Source organism: Scardinius erythrophthalmus (genome assembly GCF_964197995.2).
Source record: "Scardinius erythrophthalmus genome assembly, chromosome: 14".
NCBI classification, from domain to species: Eukaryota; Metazoa; Chordata; class Actinopteri; order Cypriniformes; family Leuciscidae; genus Scardinius; species Scardinius erythrophthalmus.
Genome location: NC_138234.1, coordinates 26066835 through 26078941, shown reverse-complemented (window position 1 = coordinate 26078941; position 12107 = coordinate 26066835). Strand labels below are relative to the sequence as shown.

General features: G+C 38.1%; 1 protein-coding gene across 3 annotated transcripts; it reads right to left on the bottom strand.

Annotated features, from left to right (window-relative positions):
• Positions 1–101: 101 nt before the first annotated feature.
• Positions 102–2993, bottom strand: glrx2 (glutaredoxin 2). 3 transcript variants are annotated; one of them, XM_081384355.1, is made up of 4 exons: positions 2946–2993; positions 2270–2333; positions 807–983; positions 102–662 (listed from the first exon to the last, which is right to left on the bottom strand). In XM_081384355.1, the coding sequence occupies exons 2-4, from the start codon at positions 2330–2332 to the stop codon at positions 495–497; spliced, it is 408 nt and encodes a 135-aa protein (XP_081240481.1). In that variant the 5' UTR covers position 2333; positions 2946–2993; the 3' UTR covers positions 102–494. The 3 variants fall into 3 exon arrangements, with proteins under 3 accessions (XP_081240481.1, XP_081240480.1, XP_081240482.1); XM_081384354.1 differs by lacking the exon at positions 2946–2993 and adding an exon at positions 2776–2942; XM_081384356.1 differs by lacking the exon at positions 2946–2993 and adding an exon at positions 2558–2564 and having other exon boundaries at positions 358–662.
• Between the last annotated feature and the right edge of the window lie 9114 nt (positions 2994–12107).

The window sequence follows — 12107 nt, the reverse complement described above, 5'->3', positions numbered from 1 at the left end:
CTACAGAATTCTAGTCGTCAATAATCAGTTTACGATGTAAAATAAGGTTTTATTTCAAACCATTGGGTGTTTGTGTGCTTACATCAAAAAAAAAAAAAAAAAAACATTAATACTTTATTTAAAAATACATGTATACTGTCAAGGGTGTAGATTTGGTTTGAACATTGGGGGGGTTGAAGTTTGGGTCTGCATATTTTTCATGTGATCATGGTATAAATATTGGGGGGGTTGTAATGCATAGATTTAAATATTGGGGGGGTTAATATTGGGGGGGTCTCCCCCCCAACCCCCCCACAAACTACGCCCCTGTATACTGTACATAAATGAATGCTTAGGTACTGTAACTCAAGGCCAGAGTCCCAGAAAATGCAAAATAACAAAACTCAGTGTCAAATCAGGCAGTTACAGCAGCATACATTTTAAGACACAAATACTTAACCTGTATTTGGGCTGTTCAAGGGTGACCAACAAGTATAGATATACATTATAAAACATTATGACTGATTAGGTTGATATTGACCATCGCCCGAGCCCTCAGGGCTGGTACTCAAACAGCATGGATGACATTGTTCAATAAGAGGCAGAAGTTTCCCTTGTTGGTGGAGCTGTTTTGTATCTGAGCCGCCTCCAATGCACTGCCCATTAATAAAGACTCTTGGCACCTGAAAGAGTTAAAAGGACTATCGTCAACAATACCATCTTGACAAAAAACAATGTATCTACCTATATATAATCACATTCAAAATTCCAATCAGCATCCAGGAATGGGAATGGTTTTGTAAATGTAAACAAATGGCAAGACTTACTGTTCTGGCACCTGTGATTTGTGCTAAGGTCTCCTGGAGACGTCGGCCATCGTTGTGCTCATCCAGTTCAACAACTTTATATGTAGCTCCAATCTCATTAAAGACATTCTTTGCCATCTTACAGTAGGGACATGTGGTTTTGGAGAATATTACAACACAGTTACTGGACACAACATCCTGTAAAAAAAAAAAAAAAAAAAAAAAAAGAATGAATGAATTATTGAATAAAAACATATTTATTAAGGCTGCAAGTTAAGTGGGGGGGAAAAAACTTCAAATTTGCTGCATAATTTGGCCCAAAATGTTAATATGACTATACTGAATAATAATAATATTTCAGAAGTCCAGTAAAAATCTAGTATTTGAGAAAAATATAATAATAATTTAAAAAATAACTTTAATATGATGGTGCTATATTTATGGTTGTCTTAATTTCTTCATTTTCAAACGTTGAGCCATTCAGCTTTTATTTCGTCAGAAACCGCAAGGAGCACTTAAAGGGTTAGTTCACCCCCCCAAAAATGAAAATTCTGTTATTAATCACTCACCCTCATGTCATTCCAAACCCATAAGACATTTGTTCATCTTCGGAACACAAATGAAGATCTTTTTAGTGAAATCTCAGAGTTTTCTGTCCCTCCATTGACAAACTATGCAACTACCACTTTCAAGCCCCAGAAAGTTAGTAAAGACATCATTAAACACCTCTTATTGGTCATTGTATTAACGCGCTCAACATATATGTCTGTGATTGGCTACTAATCAACAATGACATATTTGACGCTCTTCACCGAGCGTTTACAAAGAAAGGAAAATCATTGTAGCCAATCACAGACATACATGTTGAGCGCATCAACACAATGGCCAATCAGAGGGGTTTAAGAATCCGTTCAATGCATATATCGTGAAGTACCAAGTCAGTACTGAAATGTAAAAATTTGTGACGATTGTTTTTCAACAACTCTAGCGCATATCTATTTAATTAAATTACAGCCTTTGCGATTTGAAAATCCACCTAGCCATATTGATTTTGGTTATATTTTGATTAACTGTGCAGCCTAAATATAAGTTGATGGTAGGACCATTTCCGTTTTTCTTACATGTATTTTCAGTCCATACAATTGAAGTCAATAGGGAGGGACCAAAACTGTTTGGCTACCAACATTCTTTAAAACTTCTTCTGGTTTGGAACGACATGGGTTTGTAAATGATGACAGAATTTTAATTTATTGGTGGACTATCCCTTTAAGATGTTATTCACATTCCGCAGACCTTTTCATTGAATCAATTGATCCGGTTAATAAAAACAGTTCTAAATGATTCAATGAATCTTAATGATCTGGGACGCAAGGAATTTTAGTGTTTAACAGAAAAGAAAACGACATGAGTGAGTAACTAAGACAGAATTTAAATTTTTGGGTGATCTATTGAACCAAAACAAACCAGCCTAGGAACAATCTTACCTGGACAAACTGATTACATGCTGTGCTCGACAACCCAGGCGCAGACGACGTGAAGTTCCCCATTCTAGATAAACGACATGAATTGAGTTCAAACTGAGAGAAAACCACACACAACCATTTACACAAAAACAGACTGAGATGAACACATGTGGTGACCTTGTAATAATCACTGGTTTGTAAAAAATACATGTAAACGATACAAGGAAAGCAAATGCAGTTAGTGCAAAAACAAGAGATTTAGACTGGCATTTTAAGTCAGTCATGTTCGAACAACTGTTGTCTTATTACCGGCTGAAACAAGTAAACAGGATCACACAGATAGACTGTAATCTAATAAGATCATACAGGGGGGATTTAAACATTTAAAGACTCTAGCGTTTTTAAAGTAGGTTAACTCGTACCGTCCAGAACGGACAAAAAACACGACGGCCTTGAATTTAATCTTAGTTTAATTTAATGTATGCAATCATGTTAAAATATGTAATATTAATTGTCCTCATAATGACCTTAGAATCTGATAAGCCTGTTTGTATTTGTATAAACAGCCTCTCGTAAACATCGTGGAGTGTAAAACGACACGCGCCGCTCTGTAAATAAAAGACTGTCCCAATTACAGTGGTTTTACATACAAATATATATCTTCTATTTTCATCCAAAGTCCAAAACACACGCGTACCTCTCAACCGGAAACACATTAGTATGACGTAAAAAGCACCGTCTAATGTCTCCGCCCTTCACGGGTCTCTGAACTATTTGTACCAGCCTGTCCTGATCATTATGAGACACTTGTTTTCCTCTAGGGGGCCATGGTGGCTCATAAACCCAATTCCCATTCATCCGCATTTAAATCCTAGAACCATTTATTGTCTCATTGTAAACATGTGCACAATAAAAGTTTTTTGTTTGTTTTTTTTAACCTAGACTATTAATAATTCAAAGAATTGGCATCTGGCATGCAGCTAATTCGCAACAGTAATCTAAATGCCTTCTAATCACAAACTACAGTAAATGGTCCATCTACACCAGCGTGTTTTATATAAATTTCTAATGTGTAGTTACATCTCCCTTGTCCTTCAAAGTTAGATTTTTTTATCTGAAAGAATTAAGTGTCGTTTTGGATCCATTGGGTGGCACTGTGCCATTCTGTAAAATGCATAGAACCGACACAAGAAATTATTGTTTCTTGAGGATGTTTTTTTTCTCTCTCTCTTTTCCCCCCACATTTTATGACAAGTGATTTAATGCTGCTCCCTAATCTGTTTTTTCACAAAAGACGGCACATTGCCGTTTGCAATAAAAAGGCAATTGATTTTTCTACCCACTAATCCTTATGAATTAACCAAAAAAGAATTAAGGCTGTTCTTGTCACTTTTTTTTTTTGTAAACAACGGCATCAGTTATCCAGCTTTGTCAACAATAAATGGTTTGAAAACCCCAAGGATGAGGAATTCCATATGAAATATTACAGCACTAAACAGGCCTATTCTATAGCTCTGGATTGCAGTTTTGAAGAAAAAAAAAATAGGCCTTTATGATGCAAAAGCACATTGAGAGTTCACCCCACACTCTTCAGAGCCAGAGCCACACATAGGCCCTTTAATATTTTCCATTCGCCCTTTTCCCATCTAGCGAGTTTCAAGGGTCCGCATGTAACCCACATGTCATAATAATGGCGAAACCCTCCTTGCTATTTACAGCCTCATGACAAGTAATGACCCGCCATGCACTGAAACTCATCAGAACCCCTGGAAACGTAATTCCCCGCCCCCAGCAGGGTTTTCACACCGAGCAGCAGACGCCCCTCGCCCACGCTCCCTTCAGAGCGGTGTCATCGGAATATGCCCCACTGATTTAATATCTGTTTGCTGCATGCATTTGTGGGCCGCCATGTAATCAAGCAAGAAGCCACTGCTGCGCCTGCTCTCATAAATCACCGTCCCTGGCGGACAATCATGCCTGGCCCTAGTGAAGCCACTGATTACACTCACTGCCTTATTAAAACCGTTCCCGCCGAAGGAAACGCGCGCGTCTTTTTATTTATCGGCCTCGTGTCATTTGCAGCAGTCCGTCTTTCGCTCTTAAATGATTTGGCGCGGTGATGGAATGACGCCTCAATTGAGTTCACAGGAGGAGAGGGTGCCGTTCCAATAATCTCTGGAGTATCGCCTCACTGAACTGCCCGCGATTCCTCCCTCCTGTCAAAGCCAACTAAGGTCTCCTCCCGGAGAAGGTACAACAGACTCGTCTCGGCAATAAGCTGTGGCATTTTGTTAGAGAAGGTTACCGCACTTTGTCACATAAGGGCTTGTTTTTGAAGGCCACAACCTGCACTTTCACAGGTATAGGCTTGAGACTTCTACATTATAGACGGATACGTTATCTAATGGGGAGAAAGATGACTTTTTAAGATATGGCTGATTTCCATGACTTCTCCAGGCCTTAAAATCCCAGTTTTAAAAGTAAACAACAGCGAAAATTCTAGAAGGATCTATTTTTTTTAATTTAATGATTTGTGACACAATTAAAAATAATAGGCTAAATCCACAAATTGCGCTCTGTGTACAGCATCATCATTTACTTAATATCACTTTTGCATGGCCTGGCTACTCAAGATTTTACAGACCCACTGAAGTGCATTGAAACGCACAGCATTGTTCAATAGACCAATTTCGAGCCGACGTCACAGTTACGTCACGGCGTTAGCTGGTGGCAAAACAAAGGGAAAACTGGAGGCGGCCAATACAAACCAGCACAGATTCGGCAAGATTCACATCTTGTTGTGTTGTTGGGTGCAAGAATCGACGGAGTACAGGCTCCAATTTGAAATTTTATCGCATAATGTTTTCTAAATTGTGATTATTTGTGAATCATCTATGATTGTATACATTGTTTTGATTGATTGTGACTAGACTTTTTGAAGAACCTGGTAAGAAAGAGTAATCAAATACATAGTTAAAAAATTGATATGCTGTATCTGGAATTTTTATTTCTAGAAAATATTCACATTAAAATTGCGCCGTAATGTCACTTGTCGTCTTCTGTCTGGCCAGGCAGAACTGCGGATCGTAGGCTTTTCTCCGGTCATTATTAAAAAAACAAGCTAACAAAACTCGCAAACTAATGTTAGTGAAGCGGCCAAGGGGATCGTCTGCCACCACCTAAGCTCCGCCCACAAAAAAAGTCACCATGTTTACCAACTGAAAAGGGGTCTATGTTTTGACTAATTTCCACTGAAACAGGAAGAGAGGGTGGGGCATATCAAACAGCTCCTCCCCTTTTTAAAAATAGCCAATAGAGTTTAGTTTATATCATAGCTCAGCCAGAGCTGTTGAGCTCATTAAAGCCGCAGTTTCCTCCTAATCTCTAACCGTTTCCCCTCTTAATCTCCTCCATAATGCTTTAAAATATTAGCCTGGCTCCGCCCTCCTACGTACTTCCGAAAATTTTCATTTTCCTTCAGTATGTCGTCTGAGTTTGCGGTATATTTGCGGGTTCGCCCAATCAGCGAACAGAGGGAGCGGCTGAGAACGATGACGTCGATGTCGTGCGCTAGTTTGAGTTGTAGGGTTACGTCACGACCAAACGTTAGCGATTGGTTATGGCAGATCCAGAGTGGCTCTGGGCAGATCCAATAGTTTTAAACTTCAACAGAGTACCCGCCTTCAAGGAAGTTAACGCTTGTCAATGGAGAGTGGCCAGACTCTCTGTACAAATGAAATGTAGGAGAGTCTGGTAGGACCAGGTTATTAAAATATAGCATTCTGTGCAGAATTCAAATGGGTCCGATACGTTTTCTGGTCTGCGCTGACTCGCATATGTGATCCGCTCTGTGCTATCGTGTCTCTGGACCACGTGACACTAATGTGAAACCAGACATCAATTGGCAAAAGACATTCGCCCTAATAGAAAGCATATTTACACTGTCTGAATCGTTCCCTATCCCCACTTTAACCATGTAGAAAATAGTAAATGTGTGAACAAGTGACAGATTTCAGCCACAGCTTCAGTGTCTATTTATAGGGGGGCGGAACTTAAGATTCTAGAGAGCATTTGATTGGACAGTAAATCTGACGAGAAGCTCTTAGAAATCTTTGATCCGTATTGGTGGAAGTGAGAGATTGTAAGTTTTCAATGCTTATATCTTCCTAATGTGAATTTTGTCATTGTTTTAGCGCACACCAACTTATAGATAACAGTAAGACTAACATATTCATACTAAAAGCCAAAAACTACAACTTTGATTTCATGCGGTTGATTTTACGTTTCCTTTAATTGTCTTAACCACAAATAATTTATCAGGAAATTAGCAAAAATTTAGTCAATGCACTACTTCAAAAGCAACTGCTGTCTCAGAAAAACATCAAAGACAGAGTGAAGTTTTGGGCAGAATATGGGAAGCTGTGTGTGGAGTGATGAAACACAGTGATGATGCTCCAGAGAGGGGTCTTCGAAAATCTGTGGAATAGAATAATAAATGCATTAGCACAGTGAAGATCATGATGATCCGGGATCATCAAAGGTGCTATAGGGTTTTCAACACTGCGTAAGGGTTAATGCTTCGGAGTACAGGAGAATATTGCAGAATGGCATGCTTCCCACTATTGAAAAGTTGTTTTCTGAAGAGGAACGATCAGATGTTACTTTTCAACAAGTCAATGCTCTTGCCCAAATTGCAAAGACAACCAAGAAGTGGCTTGGGAACAAGTCCATCAGGCTCTTGTTTGTCCTTGGTCAGAGTCCAGATTTGAACCTTATAGTGTATATTTGGTCTCAAGTTGACCTCAAACAAACTGGGAGACATTTTTCAACTGCTTATGAACTGTTTGAAGCCATTAACATTGAGTGGAACAACACTGACTTTTCTTCCTGTAAAAAGCTGTCTGCAAGTTGGGGAAGCTATTCAGTTAATTTATTTACAGTAATTGTGCAATTCTTGCTAATTTCCTGACAAAGTGATTTGTGATTAAAATGGTTATGACCATTAAATAGCCCTTAGGCTTAAATAGGCTTAGCTCTTGGCTCTTTTTTTTTTTTTGCCCAAAGGAGAGCAACAATGTGACTTGTCCATGACGTTTTAAAAATCTTTAATACTATTTTAAGAAAGTATTAATAAAATGTGGATTTATTATTTTCAATTGCATCACAAAACACAAATTGTGCTCTTCTTTTCTTCTTCTATTTTTTTTATACAGATTGCTAAGAATTTCCGTTTATGAGGACGTCATCTATGAATCATTAAAATTTAAACAATTACACGTAAAATTTATTTTTTACTTGTACTGCAAAAAAAGTAATGCTAATTTTAGTATTTTAGAGAATACTGTATTTAAATTATTATTTATGTGACTTTTGCTTGCCTTTATAATATATTTCTAAATCTGGTGGCCCACAACAATTCCAGTAGGATTCTGTATAATTCAATGTATTATATGGCACAGTAAAAATAATAATAATAATAATAATAATAATAATAATAATAAATCCATAATTTCTACTCTTTGTGATGCAAGTTGCAGTGTTCCCATACAATTTTCCATTTGTATGAGCTCTGAATCTTTGGAATTTCATCCGATCACTCCTGATATTTTTAACTCACAAAAGTTCTGTTTATTTTATTTTAACGCGAAACAAAAAATTTGACTTTGTCGTTTTAAGATTTACTCATTTCCACGCCTTTCCCAGGCCTTCCCAGTTTTTACATTTTTCAAATTTTCAGTAATCAGTTTACCGTTAAAGAAAATAAAGGAAAGAGAAAGACGCCGTAAGAACTGTAAGTAAACGATTAAACAAATATTTTTGAATATTTAGTAAATCAGCATATAAATCAAGTATATTAACATTAACAAGCAAGTAAAGTTACTGCACGGGCCAGAAAGTTCACCAATCCTCACACATTACTTGCGCTTTAATGCACAGATTATTCCAGTGACTTTATAACAGCTCATCTACAAATTTGTCTTAACTATTTAAAAAGTTCAAATAAGCAAATAAAGCAGCTCAACCATGAATCTGATTTATTTGCTCCTGAGAAAAGAAATATGAGCCATAAGAAATTAGATCAAATATAAGAGAACAGAAATTAAAGATAAAAGGACACTGAATAAACAATAAAGGAACATGAATTAAAGGAAATAACTATGCAAAATTAGGAGACAAAGGAGTGGAGATAACTTTGATAAAAAAAGAAACTGATAAATATAAAAATTTTAATATTGCTGGGATCAGAAAACGACTCAAGCGGGATATGAATTTGACGGTTAACTTTAAAAAAGACAGTAATATAAAGTGAACGGGCTTCACACAGTGTGTTTTAGTGGTGGTGTACGGCGGGGGTTTCTCTTCTGTATTCATGAGGGACGTTTGCCCTTGGTGGCATTTGTTGAAAGGGCACACACTAGTGATCCTGGTTGTTCAAGGTCTCAGAAGGGATTTCACAGCTTCTTGAGCGCAGTAATCCACTGGTGTCCATTCAAGACGGCAAATGAAATACACTCCAAAGAGGGGCTGGGGGAAATAGATACCTCCATCCGAGTGCAGCGTTGCTATAATTGGACAGTACCAGGTGTGAAAAAAAGTGTGGATCATATTTTGATTGGGAGGAAAAAGCAATATGTCATGGAGGCTTCACTGCTTTTCAAAAGATATAAGGCTGGTTCTGCTGTGTATCAAGAGTTCCCCATGGATAAATAAGAAACAAGAAACACAGCAGTTGATAGAGGACAAAACATATGTAGGCCACTTCTTACAAACAACAATCACAATTGACTCGGTTGTTAGTCTTCATAATCTTCTTCATCTGAGATGTTAAAAGCCCAAAGTACTTCAGTTTTACATGTCGCTAGGGTATGCGTACAGTGTGCATGATGTAAATTTTGTCATCAGCTATTTTTCTAATGCATACTCTGTACGCTAGTGTCTCTATAACCTTGAGAGCTACTTTGTAAAAAAGCTACTCATGTTATACAATACTTAAATCTTGTATCATAACTCTCAAATTAAGAGGTGTTATACACCTGAAAGAGTTTTTGTAAACATGTTACTGTTTAATGTCAGAGAAAAGAATGCACATTAGCTTATTATCCATTTACATTCAAATTTACCGCAAATATTTGGTCGGATTTTCACATTGGTCTGAACAAAGAAGGGAGACAGGCTGAAAGAAAATGTAAATCCACTCTCTGACAGTAGGTGGCGCTCATGGAACAGCGGAAATAGAGCTTTTTCTCTGGAAACCTCTGGAAACAAAGAAGCACTATGCTTAAAAACATTACTTTTTAGGTTCACTCTGATTGGATGAGAAGTACGTCTTGGCGAGCGAGAAACCTCAAATCGGGCATAACTTTTTAGAGTGGCGCACCCTCTTAAGGCCGGATATACAGAAAGTTTTTTTCCGTTTTTCGTTTAGGAGTAAAACGAAGTTCGAAATACATGACCAGTGATATACTGGTAGCGAACATCTGACGCTGCCCACACTGCTGAGAGCGACGTTTCGATGAATATGTAAATATGTGCTGCGCACTGTCCACTTAATAACAAACGCACAACAAAACTGAGAAAACAGCAAACATTTTAAAGGGGAACTATGCAGTTATTTTTTTAGCTTAATTAACCTTACCTGAACAGCTTCGGAGTCATAGTAATGGTTATATGACTTTTTTCGGATTGAATGGTGGCCGTCTCGCTTCCCCCTAGTGCCCGTGAGTGGAAAAACCACCCTTGCAACTTTGGCATCAGGAAGTATTGCGTCATATCAGGTCTCGCAATGTAACGAATTGCTTTACGGCACTGCACACATACATTTATATCCTAGCCTTCTGTGTATCATACAAACCTCAGTGGACATGGCTCTGTGCGTTCGCCGGCTTCTTTGAAAACAAATGCACATGACCAGAGGGAGAAGATGGGAGGGGGGAGAGTCGCCAACGAGTTTTGACGACAGTGTTGTCAAATATCTATTCCGAAGCTGTAGGGGGAGCTCTATAGAGAAACCTGCGAGCAAAAAGCGATCGCGTTCACAGGAGCGAATTACCCTCCTTAGTGGAGCGGCTAAGTGATATAATCGTTCAGTTTATGATACATGCGTGAAAATTGGCATTAGCAGTCTCCATGGGTCACTTGACCAGAAAATTGTCCGAGCCACTTGAAATTTCAAGATTTTTCATTTTTCAAGATGGCCGACTCCTTAGTGGAGCAGTTAAGTGATATAGTGGTTTATTTGGTGATACAAGCATGAAAATTGGCATGAGCAGTCTCTGATGGTCACTAGACAATAAGCCACCCACAGCTACTTGAAATTTCAAGATGGCGGCCATTTTTCAAGATGGCCGACACCTTAGTGGAGCAGTTAAGTGATATAGTGGTTTATTTGGTTATACAAACATGAAAATTGGCATGAGCAGTCTCTGATGGTCACTAGACAATAAGCCACCCACAGCTACTTGAAATTTCAAGATGGCGGCCATTTTTCAAGATGGCCACCACCTTAGTGGAGCAATTATGCTCCACTAAGGTGTCGGCCATCTTGAAAAATGGCCGCCATCTTGAAATTTCAAGTGGCTCGGACAATTTTCTTGTCAAGTGATCCATGGAGACTGCTCATGCCAATTTTCACGCTTGTATCATAAACTGAACGATTCTGCCAAACAAAAGCACTTAGCCACTCCACTACCTCCATCCCCAGCTCCTCCTCTCGTCAGTCAGGATTTGGCATTCTGATTCCCCTTTGAATCAGACTAAAATTCTCTAATTATGTTGTACATTAAAATCAATTAATGATATCTGCAGTACATTCATGTTGGTTCTGTTCTGTTCTTTTTACCCAAAGGGGGATTACTGCTGCTCTCCCTGCTCTTACCCATGCTAGGCTTCCCAGAACAGAACCATACCGCCAATCCAAACTGTATGCTAACTGTCAATCGTATTTGCCGATAGTGGTCCTGACAGAAATGAAAAACAGTGTCAGTATCTCATTTCATCAGAAGTACAACATTTTCTACTATAAAGCAGCTCTCCGTTGTGTTCACGTTTTCACTCATGAGGAGAAATGAACTGGAAAAGGTTTCGATGTGAAAGAAGGCGGAGCCTCAGCGCACACCCACCTATAACGTAATCGCCATGGACCAATGGTAGTACAAAAGTGTTACCAGCCGGAGTGAACTTTTCCAGAAAGTTCGCTTTGGCAAGCTGTTTCGAACTTCCAAAACGAACTCCATACGAACTTTGTTTCGGCCTGATTTTGTTTAAAATTACGTCACGTCAGTTCTAAGTCGGCATGAAATGGAAGTTGCGATTTTCTTTTCTTCCCTGAAAATGATTCTTTGATTATTTTTTAAATAGATTTTCACAAATTGTTGTGAATCGAAACTAGAAACAAATAACTTTGGAGTTAGTGGACAGGTTGTACACAGTTAAATGTAATAAAAAATCAAGTCACTAAATAATAATAAATAATGTAATAAGAAAACAAAATTAGCAAAATAAACATGTCTTATAAAAATCACTTTGCTAGTAGTGTTACATGTGATGAAATTCAATAAAATATAATATTAAAATGATCCAATAAATGTTCAAATAATGCATCAATTGAGAAAAATACACATGCTTACTTTTAAAGCAAAGATTAGAATTTCAAAATCATTGTACTTTAACAGTAACCTACCTCTCCCAATTGAAAACCAAACCAAAAGGAAAGAGGCGGAGCTAACATGGGAAATAGAATAGAAAATTAAAATGACATCAGTATGTTAAAGGGACAGACACACATATATGACAGGCACATCTTGAACAGAATTGGTGTAGCCTACTTCTACAAAAATAAATAAATAAGAAACCTAAATGG